The following is a 23,563-nucleotide window of genomic DNA, read 5'->3' as shown; positions in this document are numbered from 1 at the left end:
TAAGGTACATCTCAAATGGGGCGTTGTACTCTATGATGGGCCTGATGAGTGATGCGTAGAGGGGCACAATGACCTCTTTTGATCTGGATGCAAACCCTTTTGTGATTAGGTGCGCTACATAGAAGGATTTTCTAACTACGTGTTTATTTACTTATTATTTATTTATATTTGTTGACCGGGAGTGTCCGACTGGACGTAGGTCCATTTTCAGTGGAGGCCCGGGGAGAAAAGCTCCACAGTTAAAATAAACAGACAGTAGTTAGAATGGATTACATAGCGATTACTTACAACCATATTTACAGATGAAGAACATAGTACATCAGTAGACAACTAGAATATTTATCTGTGAAGTACATAACAGACCTTAACAAATGTTACAATAAGAAGTTCCTGCTGTATAATAAGTACTAGGCTTATGAGCAACTCAGCTTGCTATAATCAAGGTAGTTAGTGGAGTGGAAAGAAAGGTAATGGTTGGATGCGGTGGGTGATATTAGAGTGGGAATTGCAAGGGCATAGCCAGCATGTTTTTAGGTGCGCTTTTAGTAAAGTTTTGAAGTGGGTGCATGATGGTATGGAGGTAATTGTGTGTGGGAGGGAGTTCCATAATTTGGCTATGGTGCAAGAGAATAGTGCTTCACCAGCAGAGTTATTGGCTTTAGTGATCTGCAAGCGATTTTTGCTGCTGGATCTTAGTGGTCTGGTGGTGCGATAGGGTTGGAGTAGATTCTGAAGGGATGGGACATTTAGTGGATGGTTTACTAGTTTGTGGGCGAGTGAGAGTTGATACCATTGAAGGAGGTGAGGGAGTTCAAGCTTTGGCAATGTGATTATCAAAGGAGATGTTACTATCTACTCGGGTCCCTAGATCCCTTATTACGTCTTCCGTATTTAGGGGGCTACCACCTATGTGGTAGTTTGTGGGTATATTGTTTTTTCCAAAGGGGATAACTATGCACTTTTTGGCATTTAGCTTGAGGCCATGGTTTTGACACCAGGTATCTGTCTCAGTGAGACCCTTTTGGTGGATGTCTGTGTCTGCCAGAGAGTCAATTATAGCCCCTAGTTTGCAGTCGTCTGCGAACCTGGTCAGCCATAGTCCTTCTGTGCTTGCCTGTACCTCTGAGAAGTATATGCCGAACAGGAGAGGTCCTAGGACTGAGCCCTGGGGAACGCCACTTGTAACCAGTTTAGAGTCAGAACTAGCTTCCACAACTCTTACCATGTGGGTTCTGTCCATGAGCCAGTTGGCAACCCATCTCATGACATAGGGGGTCTATCAGCTGTACTAACTTTTTTTCTGTTCGGCAAGTTTACTTGTCCATAAATATTATGTCTTCCATATTACATATATACATGCATACAGATATACACAGGCACACACCTACATATGGTTTACTATCAAAATCCCGAATGTAGATTCTCTGTAGATGGGATATCGGAAGGCAGATGGACGATTGTCATGTTGCTGACCGTTACATGCTTGATAAGTTCATATCAGCAATTGCCACTGTGCATTTGCTGACATGTACTCGATCTAATGACTAGAGATTGCAGTACAGTGCAAATTGGGACATTCATCCCTTTCATTACTGTAATGCGATCTTGGAGTTGGGATATATAGTTAGCAGGGGGTGCAGGTCGGCTTGCCCCCCTGCAAAAACATGATGTGAAGGGTAGGCGATACACTTACCTGAGATCCTATACGGACATAATGTTCAATATTCAGCGAAAATGTTGAATCAGCTGAAGTCATTCAGCAGATTCGACATTTCACCTTAGTGAAATTTTGGATTCGGCATTACCGTTAGAGGTTCCAAATAGACTTTGTTTAAATTTTCGAGATTTTGATAGTAAACCTGTGTAAGTGTGTGTGTGTGTGTGTGTGTGTGTATATATATATATATATATATATATATATATAAATATATATATACAAATATATATATATATATAGGTATACATACATATATATATATTTATTTATATATATATATATATGGGTCCCTATCTATTCGTCGACAATTCATTTCACTGACACTCATTTCGTCGACAGTTCATTTAGTTGACAGAAAGATGTGGCCCCTTCCCCAATGTTAGGTGGGGCTTCCACACCCATTGTGGGGGGCTGTGCCCCCCACACCCCCCCTAACTATATATATCAACTCCAGGGTTGCACAACATTGGGGAAGGGGGCACATCTTTCTGTCGACGAAATAAACTGTCGACGAAATGAGCGTCAGTGAAATGAATTGTCGACGAATAGATAGGGACCCATATATATATATATATATATATATATATATATATATATATATGTCGAAATGAGCGTCAGTGAAATGAATTGTCGACGAATAGATAGGGACCCATATATATATATATATATATATATATATATATATATATATATATATATATATACACACACACACACATACACACACACACACACACACAAATGCATGCACATGGCTATGGACAGTACCTGGAAATTTCCTGAGTCCCAAGGGTGTGAGACTTGAAAACCATCAAAAACCTGGGGTCAAAAAGGGTTGACTCTTACAATGCTCACAAACCTGAAAGTGAGACTGAAGTTAACATCTAGGGTATGAATCCAAAAGAAAATGAAATGGGTAGCTGAAGAAATGTTCACGGGATGAAAAAATATATGTCCACAACTGATACCAAAGCCTTAACACTAATTTTAAGAAAGACATAACAACATAATTATACAAGTATATCCTATGTGATAATTCTAAAAATGTAATTCCTCAGCATTAGTAAACGGAAGACCTATACTCTTAGTAAGTTAGCTCAGTCAGTGAATTTCACTTGAAATTTTCTCCAGTAAAAATAAAACACTTGATCCAATGGTTGTGGCACCTAACATACTTGTCCTTATAGAGGGACAGGATTAATAACAAACAGCATAAAGTACAGTTTTGTACCTACCATAAATGTAGATGTCCGATAGGAATGCATCTGCAGTCAGTCCTTACAAATGGGTTGTCCTGTCGTCAGGCAGCCCTTTGGTCGGCCGGATTCCAAAGTCTGGGTCCGGCTTCGGCTGGTGTCGCACTTCACCCGTCATCGCTGCAGTTTTTCGGGAATAAATGCATCAGCCGACGCCATTTTCCTCAGTGTTTCTTGCCCCAGATGCCAGGAGCCCTCTTGGATGGCTAAATTTGGATAAATGCCAATGTCTCCAAATAGTAGAGAGCAAACACATAAAATAAGCATGTATGTACATATATACAAACAAATACACCATAACAGATCCCCCCGAAGCTAGCTGAAGGATGGCAAATACCCTAGGAGTACCTCAGAGGGGAAGGTGGGTGGGTAATCCTGACTGCAGATGCATTCCTATCGGACATCTACATTTATGGTAGGTACAAAACTGTACTATGTCCTTCAAGGATGCATCTGCAGTCCTTACAAATGGGTAGAATACCATAGCTAAACAAGGGGAGGAGGAAAGAGTAGAGATTATGGTGTAGCTAGGATCCCTTGCAAAACAGCAGTGGCAAAACCTGCTCGGGATCTAGAGTATAAAGGTAAATTGTAATGCTTGGCAAATGTATGCACGGAGGTCCAAGTAGCAGCCTCTATAATGTCCTTGGTAGCCACTCCTCATAAGAAAGCTGTGGTAGTGGCTGTAGCCCTTGTGGAGTGAGGCCTGATGTTCTCTGGAGTTTTCTTTCCATGGTAGGAGTAACAAAATCTAATGCAATTTCCTATCCATTTGGAGATTGTCTGTTTTGAAATTGGTTTTCCTTCCTTTCCTGTGGCATATGCTACCAGAAGCTGGTCAGTTTTTCTATTGGACTTAGTCCTGTCCAGGTAGTAGCGTAATTGTCTGTGTACATCCAAGGTATGCAAAAGTCTTTCTCCCCTGTTCTGTGGGTTTGGGAAGAATGTAGGTAGGTGGATAGCCTGATTTAATGACACTCTGGATACCACCTTAGGCATAAATGTAGGATTTGTTCTCATGGACACTCTGTCTTGATGGAAGATCAGGAAGGGTTGCACTGCCATTAATGCCTGTAGTTCAGTGACCCTTCTTGCTGAAGTTATTGCCAGCAGGAAAGCAGTCTTCCAAGATAAGTATTGTAATTCTGCTGTTGCTGCTGGCTCGAAAGGGGGAAGTGTCCATTTTTCTAGCACAAAGTTCAAGTCCCATGCTGGCAATGGTGGTTTCCTGGGAGGTTTTACATTTTTAATTCCTCTCAGAAACTGTCTGAGCAGGGGATGAGAGAAGACAGGAGGATCCAAGCTGTATTCTGCTGAAATAGCTGATGCATGTATCTTGATGGAAGAATAGGACAGGCCTGTGTGGAAGAGCTCTGCCAAGTACTCCAGGATGTTGGCTATGTTTACCAGTGTCACATCTTCTCCCTTTGCAGTACTCCAAATGAGATATCTTTTCCATTTTGCTGCATAATTCTTTCTTGTTGAAGGTCTGCGAGCCTCCATGATTATGTCTTTAACAGTTTGGGATAAATTTGGGTTAATTGCTGTTATGTAATGTTCCAGGCAGTTAGCTGCAGAGTTTTCAGGTTTGGATGCAGGATGTTGTAGTTGTTCTGTGTTAACAGTAATGGGATCAGGGGTAGTGTCCATATTTGTTCCCGAGACATGCTCCTCAGCAATGGGTACCAATGTAGTCTTGGCCAGTCTGGAGCTATCAGAATGATCCTTGGACGGTCCTCTTTGATCTTCAGAAGCACCTTGTGCATCAAAGGAAGTGGTGGGAATGCGTATGCTGTCAGGTTTTTCCAACTGAAAGATAGGGAGTCCACCTTCCAAGCAAATGGGTGGTACGTCCTTGTGCAGAATTTCTTTAGCTGGTGATTGAGTGGGGATGCAAACAAGTCTATTTGTGGTAATCTCCATTCTCTTGTGATGGCTTTGAAGATGTCCAGATGAAGCATCCATTCGTGGGCATCTGTGGTAGTTCTGCTTAATATGTCTGCTAGAATGTTTTCTTTTCCCAGTACAAAAATTGCTTGTAACTGAATGTTGTAGCTCAGGGCCACATCCCATAGGTCCAGTGCCAGCCGGCATAGAGGATATGAATGGGTGCCTCCCTGTTTGTTGATGTACCACATAACTGTGGTGTTGTCTGTCCTTATCATCAACTGACCTTCTTGGAGAAATGGTCTGAATGACTGGATTGCCAATTTTACTGCCAGCATTTCCTTTAGATTTATGTGTAGGCGCAGCTGGTCTTGAGTCCATAAGCCTTGTATGCACTTGCCCAGCATGTGTGCCCACCAACCGAGGTCTGAGGCATCTGTCGTGATGGTTTGGCTTGGTTGGCTGTTGCAGAAGGGCAATCCTGTGTTTGATTGACAGGCCTGAGCCCACCATAGGAACTCTTGTTTCAGGCATGGGATTATTGGAATTTTGGTTTCTAGGCTGTGCTTGTGTTGGGACCACAAATTCTTTAGGTACCACTGTAGCTTTCTCATATGCAGTCTGGCATGAGGGACCAGAATTATGCAGGATGCCATGAAGCCTAGAGCTTGCAGTACTTTTCTTGCAGTTAGATGGTTCTGCTTTGTTAATGCCAAGAAGTAGAGAGGTAGTTGCTCTTTTTCTGCAGTTAGGAATGCCATTTGTTTTGATGTGTCCAGCTCTGCACCCAGAAAGGTTATTCTTTGGGATGGAATCAGCCTTGACTTTTTTATATTGACTGTATATCCCAAGGCTTGCAGCAGGTAAATGACTCTTTGTAAGTCTTCTGTTAGCTTGCTTTTGTTGTCCGCTTGTATCAGGCAGTCGTCCAGGTAGGGATAAATTTGGATCCCCTGAAGTCTGCAATGAGCAATTACTGATGCCTGGCATTTCGTGAACACTCTGGGCAGTAGATAAGCCAAAGGGCAATGCTGAAAATTGATAATGCTCTGATCCTGCAAGAAATCTGAGGTATCTTCTGCAAATTGGTCTTATGGGGACGTGCAGGTATGCCTCCTTGAGATCTAGAGTTACCAGCCAAGACTCCTTGCCCAGCATGGGAAGAAGCTGCTGTAGGGTCAGCATTTTGAATTTTGGAACAATAAGGAATGTGTTTAAAGCGGACAGGTCTAGAATGGGTCTCCATTTGTTTTCTTTTCTTGGTACCAGGAAGAGTCTGGAGTAGAAACCTTTCCTTGCTCCATAGATGGTACCTTTTCCACAGCTCTCATTCTTAATAGCTGAGATATTTGCTTTAGAGCTTCTGTCCTTTGAGTAGGTGGTAGGTTTGGCATTCCTCTCTTCCCTGGTAGAGTATGGAAATGGAACCTGTAACCTTGGTCTATAGTTTGCAAAATCCATTTTTCCCTTGTGATGCAATGCCAGTTTTTTGAAAATAAGGTTAGCTTTCCGCCTAAGGGTGCTTCTAGTTGTTCCCTGGTAGGCGGTGCCACTGTCAAGTCACTGTGATTGAGTTGTTGTAGTGGTGGTGGCTGCTCCGTGCCTCGCTGGTTGTTACGTTGCCATTGGCGCCGCCTGTAGGCACCCCTGGATTGGTTTCTGCCTCTAGAACGCCTATTCCTGCCTCTCTGAGTCTTAGAGGAGTCCAGAAAGGACCAATTCTTGGAGGGCCAGTTCCTGCTAAACCTTGGAGGTTGAACCTGTAAGAAATCTTTCACCGTTTGTACAGATTTCGCCTTCTCTTCCATCTTTTTTAGTACCTGCTGAGCAGGGGAACCAAATAAATTGACCTTGTCCATGGGTGCATCCAAAAGCTTTGATTTGACATGGTCTGGTAATGCCTGTTCTTTCAACCATGCATGTCTCCTGATAACTGTGCCAGTCATGGCTGATCTAAAGGAAGCCTCCAGTGCATCATAGCCACATTTTAAAGAATGGTTACTAACCTGCTGTATGTTATGTACCATTTCCTGAACATATTTTTATCTAAAGATTCTTCAGAGGACAGCTTTTTAGTTAACTGGTCAAGCATAAACTCTTGATATTGAATCATATGAAATTGGCAGTTCAAAGCCCTAGCTGACAAGGTAGCAGAAGTGTAAACTTTTACCCCATCTCTCTAAGGACCTGGATTCCCTTTCAGAGGGAAGGGGGTTTTTAGTAGAAGTAGCTGCTACAGCTTTAGGGCCCTGGGAGATAGTCTCTGGATCTGCAAAAGGAGCCTTGTATAAATGGTGATGAGTGTCCGGGACCCTGTAGAACCTATCGGGCTTAGCAGGAGCTGGAGGTAATGAATCAGGAGCAGTGCAAGCATCATTAAATGCATCATCTACAACAGAAAGAACTGGAGGTATAGCTAAAGGCCTATGTTGTGGCAAATGTAGAAAGGTTCTAAACCTTTTCTGGAGTCTGAGAAATCTTGGCCCTGCCACTGAAATTGTTCCCTCATAGCATGCAAGGTTTCCCCAAAGGAAAATTCCTCAGGTGGAGAGGATGAAGGAATGGACTCTTCCGCATCAGAGTCTTCGTAAGGAGAATAAGAAGCCTCAGGAGGGTCTGTGTGTTCTGAGTCATCAGAGGAATCATCAGTGGATACTGGTTCAGGGGGCTCTGCTCTAGGTCTCTTTTCTGGAGGTGGGAGAGAGGACCTGTCTGGATGAGGCTGGGATCCACGAATTAAAGAAATTAGATCCTCAGCCAAAGAAAGCATATGAGAGCTAGTGCTGGGCCTGTGTGAGGGGGGTTTGGCAGGCACAGTTTTTGAAGCTTTGGCTGCTTTAGCCCTGGCAAAGGTCTTAATAGACATGGCTGCAGGAGGCCTAGCAGCTCCACGTGCAGGGGTTGAAATATCCAGGGGAATTGTGTCTGATAATTCCTGAGAAACCGCAACAGAAGGTTGGATTTCAGAAGCCGATTCTACCAGATTAGAGGAGGCCTCGGTAGAAGGCATGGTTTCGGCTGAAGAAAGAACCGCTTGCACGGTTTCGGCCGAAACCGAGACACTCGCGGTTTGCTTAATCGCGGTTTCGGCCGAAACCACGGACCGCGAGTGTCGGTCCTTTTCTTTTCGTTTTTTGGAAATTTGCGTTGTCGGAGGATCCGACGGCATAATATAGGCAAAATCAGAGCCGAAAATCTGTTCAGCAAACTCCGACCGACGTCTAAGCGTCCGTCGGTTAAAAGAAGCACAGGCTAGACAAGCTGCTACGTCGTGGTCTGGGCCTAAACAATGTATACAGTAGGAGTGGAAATCTTTATGAGGTATTTGTTTCCCACAAGATAAACAGTTATTCACTTTCTCTGACATCGGCTGAGGCAAGAAAGAGTCCCCAACGGGGTACTTAGCTTTTTAGAAGTCTTCGAAGTAGTATTCGGTAGTAGTAATCTCTGGATCTGACCGACCGGCACTTGCGAACAGCTTCTGCTTCGGGCGCCACGCGGCAAGAAAGACTGAGGAAAATGGCGTCGGCTGATGCCTTTATACCCGAAAAACTGCAGCGATGACGTCGGGTGAAGTGCGACACCAGCCGAAGCCGGACCCAGACTTTGGAATCCGGCCGACCGAAGGGCTGCCTGACGACAGGACAACCCATTTGTAAGGACTGCAGATGCATCCTTGAAGGACATCCAAAAATAGCAATTGTGTACATCCATATAACCAAAATAGCACTTTTTAGTAATGTGGCCTGAGAGCTGAACTAAAATACAGCATGATGGCCTACCAGAAAGGAGTTACAAGCAAGAAAGAGCAATATGCTAGAAAGGAAGTCCATTGCATAATGCCACACAGAAAGGTGGTCTAGTAAGAGCATAACTTTCATTTAGTTGCAACGCATCTAAGGTATACGTAATGTAGCAGGCTAGTAGAAGAGAATTTTTTCCTGTTAGGAAGTAGCAAAATGAGGTATAAGAGAAGATTGACCACTGACAAATACACAAAGGATGGTGGCTCCATCTGTTTATCTGTATGTACTGCTCAGACAGCAAAAATGCTGGGGAAAAAGATAATTTATTATTGCAGCTGAAAAAACTAAGAGACAAAATGTTAGCATATTTACTCTATTTGAGGTGCTAGGTGACCCATTTGTAATTAAGACACACACACACACACACACACACACACACACACACACACACACACACACACAAACACATGTATTACACAAATGTGCTTCCTAACTACCTCCAATTTACATGGGAGAAGAGTTTAAGGCTGAAGATAACGATTCAGATGCAGAGTCAGATAACCAGATCCAAAATACAGTCTCTCCTTCATTCAGCACAGAAAGAAAAACAGGAACTCATGAATAAAATAGAATAAGGACAAGGGATAACTTCTTCTGAAATCATACATACGTTGATCCATAATGAAAGTGCATCTTGAATAAGAAAAAGAAAAGAGGCTGGAAGATGTTATACAATATTATAACGTGTCTAATAATACACTTAGATGAAACTTAACATAAATTTAATATACAACCGAGTTAGACATGAAGTCTGAACAGGAAAAAGGTGGAAGGGTCCTACATAAGCTGGTGCAAGATGTAAATTCCATCTCAAGTCAGAACAAAACAGGATGGAATGTCTTGTAGACAATGTCACAAAGATAGTTTCTGCCAAACAAACGTAAGCTAAAATATAACTCCATTTCACCTATAGATGCAACAGGAAGGAAGATGGAAGGTCTTACATAAGCTGGGACAGTACCACAGTGCTTGTCATGTACAAAATCGAATATGCCACTACAAATGTAATCTCCATTTCCTGTGTTAACAAAGATATAAAGGCAGTTGCTACTGCCATGGAAATTTTGCAAAAAAAAAAATACTAAAATAGACATGGAAGTTTCACTGAAAACTTACACTGGATGACATCCCAAACCCAACCAAGTTACAGGATGGCTAGAGCAAGGTATAGGTAGATACAAGTCCTGCAGTTTTCTCTGAATTATATTAGTAGGAGGACTGTGGACAATACACCAAAATACTGAAGTCAGAAAGTTTAACCTCGAACAGAAGGCTACAGATCAGCTAAAGTCAACAAGTATGAGGTTAAGATTCCCACTGACAAATCTTATCTCATGCAATACTATCTCCCTATTATGTCAAGCTCAAGAGTTTAACCCCAATCTCGACTAAGATTGAAGTTCTCAGTGTCAACATGATTGGCCCAAAACCAGAAAAGCCAAGGTAGGCGTCAAGGACCTAATGGACTAATAATGGACATGGTTGTAGGCAAAGGTAAAGGCTGACAAAGGCTGAGAGCTCAACCTTACATCAAGTCAGCGGGTCGAGAAGCATCAATTTTTATCAACCTGAAGTGAGACTGAAGATGACATGAAGGGCATGAACCTAAAAAAAAAAAGTGGGAAGCTAAAGGAATGTCTGTGAGATGAACAAATATATCTTTACATCTGGCACCAAAGCCTGAACTGGGTTGTTGAGTGCACTAAGATCAAAGGAAATGTTTTAGCATGAAAAAGACATATTTGTGTCCATCGAAATGTGACAAAAAAGGAAAGGAAAGGAAAACATAAATGGCCTAAAATGCATGTCAGTAAAGATTGTCAGTACGGGTACATTCCAGGTCTCAAGAACAAAAAATGTAGAAGTAATAACTATATGACTAAGAGGCCCTGTTGTCAAACCACATTAGCTAAACAGCATACCAAAAAACTAACAGTAACTATACAACCAGGATCTAAAAAAAAGAAAAGTGGCAAACACCAAGTTCAGGGAGACCAAATAAACAATACTTGCAAATATTAACCTTAAGGCAGAAGATTCAGCAGCCAGAAGCAACTGGAAAATAAACACTAAATTAATTATACGTAAACCTGAGGGAATAAAATGTCAGCAAATATACTGGAAATAAAAATGGTAGCATGGGGAAGTTTACACACACACACAACAGCAGCTTACATGCAGTAAGAGTTCTAAAGAAGGATCTTTAGAATTGTGGATAAAATAGGAGTGGGAAAGTACTCTTTGAAAGTTTTTAATGTCCAGCCATTTAAGGATCAAGTTCACAGATCCAGTTTTATTTTTCGAATTTTCAGAAATTAGCAGTATTTGGCACACCTGTCATGCAGTTCTGGGCTTGCGATACACTAAAATGTAGTGCACACAATAAAAACGTACTGAAAATAATATTTAAATATTACCCCTTGTACAGTGGCATGACTAACGCTACATCAGTACAACGTCTTCAAAATGTGTAACATGATGACGTTATTCTGAGAAGTCCCTACAACTGTTTTGCACTGCTCTGGTTATAAGCAGCATTCTCATGGCTCTTAGTAAGTGAAGTTAAAGTAAGTAGTGCTACTGTATACAGTACTACTATGGCAAAGTATCCCCCATTTCACCCTATGTCCATTATTTTATTTGCTCTGGTTATGAGCAGCATTCTCGTGGCTCTTAGTAAAGTGAAGTTAAAGTAAGTAGTGCTACTGCATACAGTACTACTATGGCAAAGTATCCCCCATTTCACCCTATGTCCATTGTTTTGTTAAAAAAAAAAATACATTTAATATGTTGTAATGTCACACTATTTACTGGATCCCAAAACATATCAATGCATCACCCATGACTGTGTCTTGGTGTAAACAGATGACAGGGAGACACTATGGTCATGCAAGTGATTATTTATAAACTAAATTTACTAAATAATACTGCATCCAATGTATAACCTTGCCACCACCTAACTGAATACTCAACAGTACAGATCTTGCAAAGACCATAACGCAAGATTTTAATGATGCTCCGTTTCAGACCTTTGCATATAAGTACTTAACCTTAGTCCCAAAGGTGACAAAGATGGGACTTCCAGTTCGTAACCCTTACTTAACAAAGATATTTACTTAAACTGCAACAAAACTGAAGCAGTCTGCAAACACTTACCTGAACCAGTTCTCGATATGCCGTTTTTGCCAGCTTGTAAGGCACTAACAGGTTGGAGCCCAAGAAATACAACACTTCCAAACCAGTGAATATCAAGGCTGATTTGTTGATTATCACCAGGGTCTCCAGCGGCACCAAGCAAAATCTTGCCAGCAGAGGGAGCATATGAGCAGAAAACAACCATATCTGCTTTGTCTTCATAACACAGGAGCACAGAGTACATACCACCAGTTGTCCTGCAATGATCGCCAAGAAAAATAATTTAGAACATAAAATATGCGTACTATACAATTGTTAAAAAAGAAAAACAGTGATCAAAGTATAAATAGATGAGTAAAGCTAGCTCTTAAAATTAATCTAAGAAGCCTGTTCTAAGAAATCTCTCTGCCTCAAGTGAAAATTCACCACTGGTACAACAAAGTGTTGACTTAGAAATGTCCTGGCATTTATCGAAGGCAGAAATGTCTAATGTGGGTCATACTACTATGGTTATTTTTCAACTGGTCTGCACCTACACAAGTGGGAACACACCTACATCTCACAAGTATCGAGACTCATTTTAATCATAGCTATAGTTCCAAATAACAGTTCCCTCTCAAAACTGGATACCTTCTACAACATTGGGGGTGAGTGTTCAAACATAAATATGCCAAGCGCAAACTCAAATGCAATTACATTACCATGCACATAAAACAAGGTAAGAAAACAGTCATTTTCAAAGGGGGTTGCATGAATGTTAACCAAGATTTTATATCAAAATTCCTCTGATACTATATGGAAAAGCAGACTGACCTATCAGTATATCTTGCCAGTTAAGATTACCCAATTAGTAGGCAAAGAAGCATACAAAAATGCATACAATATATTGTTACAATGTCTTCCCAAAACTCCACGCTGAGGGGAAAAAAATTCAAAAAATCCCTTCCAATAAATGTCTAACTTACAATGGTTTCTAGAAGTACATACAAACAAATCAAGAGACTACACTATACACAGATATTCCAAGGCCACGAAGTGTAATAACCACTCTCGTTCTTGTCAGTGCCCTCTCTCAGACATCGCCTTCCTCCAGGATGTCCATCCTGTCAATCCTGTGGAAAATTTGTGGATACACATCCAGTCATCTAATTTATGTTTAAAGGAAGATGCAAGTCTCACTGCTTAACATGCACGGAAGTACATGCCAGAGGCTTGGAAGGCACTGGGTTATAACCATCCAATATGTTTTATCTCTCTACTGGTGAAGATTTAGGGCCCATCTTCTAGTACTGGTGGAGATATTGGACTTGCAGAGAAACAGGAGGTCCAGAGAAATCAGGTCTCGAATGGTACAGTAAACCAAGACAAGAGATCTCCCCTCAAAAGTCTATAAGACACTAAATACAAGGACACAGCTCCCAGACTCTACTGGTAGCTCAGGGACTTTAGGCCGGTGACCACTTCGGTTAAGAACATTTGTGGTCTTTTTAATGGGGTGAATTCATTCTGGAAAGTATGGGTATCATAGGGTGACTTATGTAAACAACTCCCAGTTTACAATTGTCTGAATACTTTGTTAGCCAGAGGTCTTGCATCTCTCTACTTGGAGATATCTGAAATAAAGAACAGGTAACAGCACAGAGCCTTGTGAGACACCACTGATCTCTTTCATACCTTCTGACGAGCCTCCTGCAACTCACACTGTGTGGGTTCTGTCTTTCAGCAAGTTTGCTAACCATCTTACCACACAGAGGTTGACTTTTAAAGCATTTAGCTTTTGTAAGACGCCAGCATAGGGAATGGTGCCAAAGGCCTTAGCCATGTCAAGACATGCCACAAGCAGTGTTTGGCCACCATCTACAATCTGCGACCATTGCCATGTACTTAGTGAACAGTCAGGGGGCCATGTTAAGACCCAAGGGCAGGCCCATGAACTGAAAATGACTAGCTTACAGCTGTAAGCTGAAGAGACTTCAGAACTGTCTGGCTAGTTTTATGTGGTAGCCTGCATTCTGAAGGTCTATCAAGCACTTCCAGTTGTTCATCCTCAAAAAAGGAAAGATGGACTGAACCATGGCCATCTGGAATTTTGTATGTTTCACGTACTGGTTCAGGTGGCTGAAGTCCCCGTCCTTTCGAACCAAAAAGTATCTTAAACAGACCCTGGGTCCTTGTTGGTCTTCTGGGACCTCCTGGATCATTCGCTTGTCTAGCAACATATTTCTTGAGCTGCTGCCTTCCTTTGTGGGACTGGGACATCTGAAAGCCTTTTCAAATTGGGGGGAGGTAGAAAACGAAAGGTGAATAATGTAGCTTCTGGTTATAATTTTCTGCACCCATGTATATTGACAGATGACCGTCCAGACTGAGGGGTGCAGAGATAAGTGCCCCCAACTGCCTACAGGGAACAGCAGTTGGACAACCTTCAGGAGTGCTGTAAGGGCTTATAAGAGCCCCAAAACCCTTGGTTCAGCAGACCACTTCTGCCACGAGGGCAACATTCCTTACAATCCCCCCCATCTCTGGTGCGGGGCTGTCGCTAGAAGTGTTAGGTGTAAAACCTTGCAGTTTACAGAACCAAAGCTACTTACCACCCTTCTAGTTCACAGAAAAGGTTCTCTGGAGGCTAGAAAAACAGATCCCAATGGCATACAGGAACTCACTTCCAGAAGGTGTTTCCTTCAAATCTGCTCCAAAGATGGTTGACCCATCATAAGGGCATTGACAAAAGATATCTTAAAATGCTCCCGAAAATCACAGAGATGTATCCAAGTGTGCCAGTGTACAGCAATGCCAATGCTCATTCTCTCAGTAGGTTTGGCATAAAAGTTAAGGTCTTAACCTCATAGAAACAAGGTACAGGGTTTAATTTTGGCCTCGGGTTATTGGCCTCAAGGAACACTGACTCCTCCAGGGAAGGAGCATCAGTGGACCACCCTCCCTTCTGTCTTAGTAATTCTACAACCTCTGCAAAGGAAATGTCCTCCGGGGGATCATAGAGAAACCCTCCCCTTCATCAAATTATTGTCTGTGAGGGACTCCTAGGGGGAGTCCAAATGCCTCTTCTGCATGTGTGCTTCGTATGAACTTCCACAGTAGGGAGGTCTGGGAAAAACTTGGAAGCTGACAGGGAGTCCATAATGTGGACTGTCTCAAGCCCCCTGGAAGCTGGCTGTCCAGTAGCAACAGGTGGAAGAGAAGTAGCCGAAAAGTCAGTAAGGGTTAAGATGGTTCTGAGTGGGGAAAGGGGTACATGCTATCTACACCCAAAGTGGTCTCTGTGGGATCTGAAGATCCCAAAAGGGGCAAGTTCCAAGACTAGATCAGGTTTGGCTCGAAGGAAACACCAGATCCAAGCTGTTGAGGGCAGAAGTTCCAAGAAGAAGTGAAGGATCGAAAGTCTCAGAGTCAAACTTGAACCCTTCCCCGTGTGGCACTGATACCCTTCCAGATCTGACTCTGTCAGAGATGAACGATTAAAAGAAACTGTCAGAGTCTAAGATTCCCACATTTTTGGCTCTTACACAAGTAGTTCCCGGATTAAAAGGTGTTGAATCGGTGAAGGAAAGACTAGCAGAGGAGTACCAGTGATGGCTCCCGGGCCCCGGTGCCAGCGGGGAGTGCAAGAAGGAACACTAAATGAATCTGGGTCCTCAAAAAGTACTCATTTGTTCACATCCACCTTTAACAGGTTCCCTGATAACCGCACGGACCTTAAGGATGAAGCCATTGAAGGCAACCTAGAAGTCTGAATAAAGTACCTTTCCTAGAGGAAGAAAAATCAGAATAGAGGACTAATCTGTTCCAGTGAAAATCTGGATTTCCAAAAGGAGGAGTTTGACAATGGATTCTAATATGTGCAAAAGGAATCAGATCAAAGACATAAGAAAGCTTTGGTGCAGGATTCTGTGGACCTGAAGGGTCAAAGGAACTCTTAGCTTCTTCTAAGAAGACTTCTTCAGGGACTTTTTTTTAATGGATCTTTATTCTTCTCACTCTTTTCCCTAGGCTCATCTCCCTTGACTTTCTCCTGGAAGGCGAGCTACAAAAAACATTCTTACCTCTATAAAGATAGACAGACAGATAAAAAGACAGGTGGGAAGTGTAAGTACTCTAACGAAGGAAATACAACGATCTGTAGAGAAAGAAAGAAGCAAAGCTGGATAACATTAAAATACTACCTGAAACTATAGTGCCAGAACACCAAGTGCTTATCTGTCCAAAAAACTGACAAAACTAGCACTCAGCCAGGGAGCATGCCTGAAGCATTCAGACAGCAAACAAGATCTGAGGTATTCAGCTGCTGCAAGGGAATTATGGGCAGGGAAAGAGTCTCAGCCTTGGATCCAAAAGTTTAAAGCTGCCTATGCTGGATCCATACAGATTCGATATACCTATTGAGGATGGACAGAACAGACAACATTAGATCTTAAGTTAAACAGCTTGAGCAGTGTGTGTCTGCAAGGGCATGTTTAACACTATTAATTAAGTAACCCAAGTACACTATCATGTCCCATAAAGGAAGTACTTTTTGTCATGGTCAGCACTTCCTGTAAATGATCTTCAGAAATAACTGGGGGAGTAAGGGATTAAGATATTTTAAAACACTGACTAGATGTCTCGGGGTGAAGTTGGGGCTTAATTTGTTTATATGGATATTAACAATGTCAGTTTGGTCAGAACTGGAGGCCCATTACAAATAAGTTCTGAGCAATGCAGGGTAATGTTTTTTCAGTTTGTTAACATAGCTAAAAAATGATTTATAATTATCTTTGGCTTCAGAAACCAGCCTAGTTCATGGGTTCCTTTAGTACATTTAATTACCAGGTGATCAAAAGATTTATTTATTTATTACGTCAAGGAAGGTTTGGGCATATCTTACATGGGAAGTGTAGCTGTCCCAGTTTACCGAAAGGTAGTTAAAGTCACCCAAAATAAGGGAGCTTTTGCTAAAAGGGAGACAATGTAGAACACTGAGGAATCTTGTGGGGTCGTCAAGGGACAAAGGAGGTGCTCTGTATCAAATTTAGATTCATAGATTATTACTAAGCTAACTGCCCTCATAAACCATTTTGAGCCTAGCCAATTACCCCCTATGAGAATCAAACCCTGCACCTTGTGTTTCTAAGGTAAGCACCTTAACCATTAAGCCACCCTCCTACCCAAGTTATTGGTTAATAATTAATCCTTCCTAGAGTGATCTATAGTTTAATGAGTTTAGTTTGTAGATAACTAGGGATGTGCCTGGAGGTAATATTTTCAATGAAAAATACTGAGTCTTCCCCACTCTGCCACTGGGCCAGAAAGCATGAAGAACACAAAAGCCTGGTATACAGGAAGTGCTCTCTTTACATTTAAACAAAGTTCAGTAACTAAACAGATATGGATGTTTTCCAAAAGTAGGAGCGCCTCAAGATCAAACAATTTATTGTTAAGACTTCCAACACTAAGGAGAGCCACCTTAATGGAATCCTATTTTGGGATGGATATGTAAAGTTACTCTGGAATGTCCATCAAGTGGACTCTGCCTAAAAAAGGCTTTGAGGAAGCAGCAAATGCTTTAGTCAGTAAGCAAAAGCACTGAAACGAGAAGTGCAGGCCATCTGTAATGAAGCAAGATGAACTGTCAACCATCTCATCCCATGATAACACATACTGGATCCCTCTGGAATGACAGCAGCTATTTAACCTATTACTGAAGCCAATTATCTTTTCTTTGTTATCTATGCATAATTCAAGGTGAAGGAAGGATTACACTCAAGACTAGTGTCTTATCTGCATTTGTTATGTATCTGGGAAGTTCTCACAATGCCTCTGCACATCCCTTAGGGTTCTACATCTCAAGTCATTCACTCCCACGTGCACTACTATCATATCATACTTATCAAGAGTGAGGATTGCAACATGTGACAGCTTAGGACCTGAAAGATAATTCACTGTAACCCTCTCCTTATCCTGCCTTGTGAGTGATGAGTCAGTGTGCCTAACAACAGGGTCACCATTCACTGAAACAATTTCATTGCTGCTGTGGTTTAAAGTGACAGATTTGGAGTGTTTTTGCTAAGGGTGACCCTAAGTGAGATATGTATAAGGTGGATGGGTGGACTGATTTTGATGGGACTTAATCTTCTTGTTTCCTTGGAAGCTATGGAAGTGATTGTTTTACAGTCTCGGATAAAACATCTTTTTTGCATGTACAGAAGCATTCTGATGAAGGTATATGAAGCTTGGAGGGAAAGCTAATACATGAGACAGAAGCCTCCAGATTAATTAGGTATTTATACCTCTCATAAATAGAAACTTTTTGTGTGTGTGTGTGCACGAGTATAAATTCATTATCAGTGAGCACAAGGCAGTTTTGTACACTGTTTTAGGAGACCTTGTGCTACAAGTCTGGCACAACAGGGAAGAAACTATCAGGCTGACCTCCCACTTTGTCCAGCATTTAGGTGCTTAGAAGAGTACAGAAAATGCAGTCAAAGGGACGGAACATCTCTATCTGATCCATGTCCACAGTGCCTGCATTCCTAAATCAGGCTGTGAAAGCAGACCGCCCTCTACAGAAAAGCCCCTTTCAAAGAACTGGAGAAAATATAACATGTCACTTGGGGACGGAAAAGAATGCAATATGCCAGCAATTATGGTAACAATTCATGTTCAATGATCTGATGCACATACTTTTCACTTATGACACAAAGTAGCATTTACAATAAAGGAAAAACGTTTGTTTGCCACCAGGGAAATTTCCCCACTCTTTGACTTCTGGGTAAGGAAAGCTTCTCAAACAGAAGAAATGCCAGTGGAGAAAGAAGAGAGACTTGGAAATCCTAATGTGGCCAGCCCCCTTTCAGTGTAAACCTTGGCTCTAGATGATTGTCACTGATAAAGTGACACCCTGACCCCATGTACAAAATTAGGAAAAGGGTGTGTGGATGGATGGATGGATGTGTGTGTGTGTGTGTGTGTGTGTGTGTGTGTGTGTGTGTGTGTGTGTGTGTGTGTGTGTGTGTGTGTGTGTGTGTGTGTATATATATATATACATATATATATATATATATATATATATATATATATATATCTATATAAAATGACACATTGTGAGTTTAACATGGAAGTCAAAGCTAAACGACAAAGTAGCTATGTTAAGCCAGAATGCACCCTAGCCACTATGGCGAGAAATACCTCACAGCTTTCTTGCCTCAGAAGACAGGGTGGTTAAAGCCCTGCAAAATAGGAACACACCAATCAAAAATCCCACACCCAGGCAAAAAAAAAAAAAAAACACAAAAGGGGGAAAGAGAGAGGAAGGAACAGTAACCTATTCAAACATCTAGTGCTATGGTAAGTGTACTTAACTGTACTATGTTCATCAGTTTCACTGCTGCAGTATCCTTAAGATACACGGGAAAACACCAGACCTAACTGAGCAAAGTAGGAGGAAACTGGAACAGATTCCAGGATCATTTGAAGAATAATTCTAGCAAAGCCAGCTCCAGACAAGGAATCCAGTTAAAAGGCTTGGTAAAGTATGAATCAATGCCCATGTTGCTGTCTTTAGAATTCTTCTACAGAGTAGCCACGGCCCTAGAAGAATGGGCACTACTTTGCCTTGAAATGATCTATTATGGTGAGAACAAAAAAAAGTAATAGCATGGGACAACAATTTAGAAGCTGTGTGTTTAGAAACTAGTTGTCCCTACTCCATACTTTCATTAGAGGCAAACAGTGCATCAGATGTCCTGAATGATTATTGTTCTGACAATACAGAATCTGAGCTGCCTATGGACATCCAGAGAGTGAAGAATTTTTTCTCCCTCAATTTTAGGCTTTGGAAAGAAAACAGGAAGGTGAACTGCCTTGGTTTAGTCTAAACTCTGAAATGACCTTAAGCACAAAGGAAGGATTTGTTCTTAAACTTACCTTATCCTTAGGGAAAATAAGGTAAAGATGACTCACCACTTTTCTTGCAGAAATCAGTGTAATTTTTTAACAGCTTTATTACATTATCACTTCAGACATGGGCAAACATAAATTTATATAAAAAACATACTAACTTGTTCCCACATACATACATTAGCTATAATCAGTCCAACATTACATAAACTGCGCAACTGCTGCCTTCCCTTAAACCTCATTCTTCCTCCAGAAAATTATTTGCATATATTGTTCTCATGATTTCCATTTATTTCAATTTAATTTGCTCCTACGTTTTTCTAAAGATCCCACTTCAGCTTCTTATACCGGTGTTACAACAATCAATACTTCAAATACAGCTCCTTTAGACTTTGATTTCCACTTTCTAGTAACTGCTTTTTTGGTAGCCACAAAAAATAAACTTAACAATGCCTTACTACGTCCAGGCAATTCAGACCCTGTGTCCCAGCTCCAACTAATCATTTCCTTAGTTACACCCATTTACTCACCCAATATTTCTGATACAGTACTCTGCAGGGAATTTTTAAAGTCTGCCAACTCATTCCACTCCCTCTTTCTTTCCCCAACGCACCTACCTCACTTGCCATCTACCTGAGGAAAAATTCTTTGCAGTGTGCTTGGGGTTCTAGACTTTGTTGTACACTTGGGAGCCATACATATGTCTTCCTATTATTTCCTTACGAATTGCTTATCCAGTCTCTCTTCCCAATCTTTTCTAATCTCTTCTGATTGATTCCTAGTTATCATGCAATATTTTATATGCCCTACTAATTACCCCTTTTTAACAGCAACTTACATTCTAGATTCAACTAAAATCTCTACCAGAGCAGGTCTTTCACTTAGGATTCCCACAGCCTTTTTGCTTTGCCCATACTCTGATATCCATCTCTTCTAGTGAAGGCAGTGTCTAGCCTATAGTCTAAATGTCTTCTTTAGCCTCTTCCTATTCTATTACTGTTTCCTCTCTAGCTATTTGCTTCCAATACCTTGTTTTGTTTATCAAGTTGCTCCAGTAAATTCCATCCACTTGCCTATTTCCTGTACCCTAAATGCAGTCATCCCTATCAGAAAAATCTCTTTTCTCCATTCCTTGTGTTGCCTTATTCTTAGAATACTTCATGAATATAATATTCCATATGGCTGCGGTTGTTCTCTTCCCACACTTTCATTTTTGAATTTCTCCCATTTCATCATCATCCCTTTCCACTTTGAATCATAGCTTTCAGCTTGTGTTATGTATATGTGCCTTAATTTTGTAGCTCTAAAATATCCCTTTAAATCAGATAATCCTAAACCGCCTTGATCGATTGGAGAGATCAACTTCTCCCACTTGACCCTTGCCCATTTCCCCTTACAGATAAATTTACTCTACTCTTTATTATTGTCCATAACTTCCCTGGCTGATAAAATACACCTAACCTGTATGTAAAACTAAAGGGACTAAAAACACTTTCACTGCTTGCATCTTGCTATCTATGCCCATAAACAAGGGTTTCCAGTTTCTCAGTTTTCACATTATCTTTTTAGTTTCTGCCCACATATCTTTAGCTGCCATAACAAACATCATTTTAATCCATGCTAATAAACAGTTAATTTTATCATGTCCACATAAATATGGGTATTGCTGAACCAGTTCATGTGCGGGTACATAATTTACAGCTGTAGCCTTTGTTTTATCTTCATTAATTTTATATTCCAAAAAAAAAAAACTTAAAACTGTCTCAGAATGTTCCACAACACTGAGATGCCCTTTTAAAATTTTATCAGGTGCAAAATACAGTAATATAGTCTGAAAATAATGGCAAACTTTCTTTATTACCATACAAATTATACCATTGCAATTCTGAGTCCCTTATTTTCTTTGTCAATGGCTCTAAATCCATCCATCCTCAACTCCTTTTTCCCATTTTGCACATGGGGTCAGGGTGTCACTTCCACAGTGACAATCATCGCGAGCCAAGGTTTACACCGCCAGGTGGCTTTTTGTCCTACCGCGGTAGTTCATTCACACCACTCACCCGCACACTCTCACCTATGGCCAATTTAGTGTGACCAATCCATCTACTGTATGTCTTTGGAATGTGGGAGGAAACTGGAGCATGCAGAGGAAACCCACACGACCGCAGGGGGGACATGCAGGACACCACACAGAAGGCACCCCAGTCAAGAATAGAACCGGAGAACCTCTTGCTGTCAGGCGACAGCAAGAGGTTCTCTGGTTCTATTCTTGACTGGGGTGCCAAAAATCTAGCATTAACTTTTTTTTTACCGTCTCTATCACTATTGGAACTCCTCTAGCAATTAATATATTCACTCTACTTTTCCTTTGTCCTTCACATTCTGCTGAATATACATCCTAAAATCCTTTCTTTATCAAATTCACATGCTCATTTCTTGCCAAATGTGGTTCTTCCAGTATTGCTATTTGCACTTTGCATTTCTTAATATAATTCAATACTCATACCTTTTATCTACATCTGTGAAGCCATTTACATTCCAAAATAATATGGGTAGTGTAGCCATCATGATAAGAAGTTATTATTTCCACCTATTATACATGACATTTTTAATGCCTATTGCCAACTTTTGTGTTACATGCACACATTAAAGTTTGGCAGGCTGACCTTTTAAACAGTTTTTTCTTGTCATCTCCATTTGAACCTAGTCACAGTTTGCAATATTTTTTGTTTTAATGAAAACTCTCGAACAAAAAGTCAGACCCATCCCTAGTAAACCTCCATGATCTACTAACTTAGAACAAACACACAAAACTATGTGCATCTCCAAATAATGAAGTTTAACCTTCCTGATTTGGCAAATGTCCCAATCAACAGCTGCACCCACAAGCATTATCAAACTTAAAATTAAGGTTATCCATGCTAAAGCATACGTTACACCTTGTGTTGTCACTTACACTGAATGCTACCTGTTCTTTTCTTATCATTCTTCTCCCTCCAGAGGTGAAAAACAGTTTGTATACTTTTAATAAACATCACCTTTTAGCCTTAAGACAAAGTGCACCAGCTACCTTTAAATAAAACTAAACTATACACTGTTCTAGTAATTGCATTTATGTATTTAGGCTGCTATGAAAAATCTTATTCACTTCCAATAATTTAAAACTATTTTTACTGAACTGTTTGCCTTTGTGTCTTTTATTTTAACACTTCCCTCAGCAAATGATGCTCACCACTCTCAAGATTAATTGCCTGTACATGTAGTTAACTTGCCTCCATGGAAACATAAGAACAGAATGTACAACTCCTCAGCTGCAGACTTCTCAACTCACGCTGAACATTTATTTGCTAATTAAAATTAAAAAAGATAATATCATTACATATGCAAGAGTTTCAGCCCTTCTTCTTATATTCACCATGTTTTTAGCTTAAGCCAAGGGCATTAATCCAGATATTCACTTAAACAAAACTAAATGAAAACATCTCATCTCTATACATATTACCAATCAATGCATTTTACACCCCATCCTATATCCCAACAACCCAAGATTACAGAACATTAACTTAAACATGATTTTGTCCAGCCATCCTTCTCTTTTTACACTGTAAAGCCTACATTCAATAAATCTAAAAAGTAATTGCTTATATAAACATTTTTATCACATACAACAATCAATCAAAAGACTCATCCTCACTTTCTCATTGTAGATACCAGACTACATACCATGCAAATCTGTTTTACTATATGACATCCATTTTATATCATGAAATGTTTTATAAAAATACTGTTAAGAACATTTGTTTTACTTACAGTTACTTTTTTCCCTTTTAGTTTCCTTCTTAAAGACATGAAGTGGGGCATTTGCTTTT

At 40.8% G+C, this 23,563-nt stretch overlaps 1 protein-coding gene across 1 annotated transcript in view; it reads right to left on the bottom strand.

Annotated features, from left to right (window-relative positions):
• Positions 1 to 23,563, bottom strand: part of RNF145 (ring finger protein 145) — a 1,685,498-nt gene that overhangs the window by 764,075 nt on the left and 897,860 nt on the right. Inside the window, exon 5 of the mRNA XM_044069355.1 lies at positions 11,823 to 12,058. Coding sequence (XP_043925290.1) covers positions 11,823 to 12,058 — 236 coding nt within the window. The remainder of the gene's footprint in view (positions 1 to 11,822; positions 12,059 to 23,563) is intronic.

Source organism: Protopterus annectens, chromosome 4.part0 (assembly GCF_019279795.1).
Source record: "Protopterus annectens isolate FY-2018-M chromosome 4.part0, PAN1.0, whole genome shotgun sequence".
Taxonomy (NCBI): domain Eukaryota; kingdom Metazoa; phylum Chordata; order Ceratodontiformes; family Protopteridae; genus Protopterus; species Protopterus annectens.
This window is presented reverse-complemented; position numbering and strand designations above follow the sequence as displayed.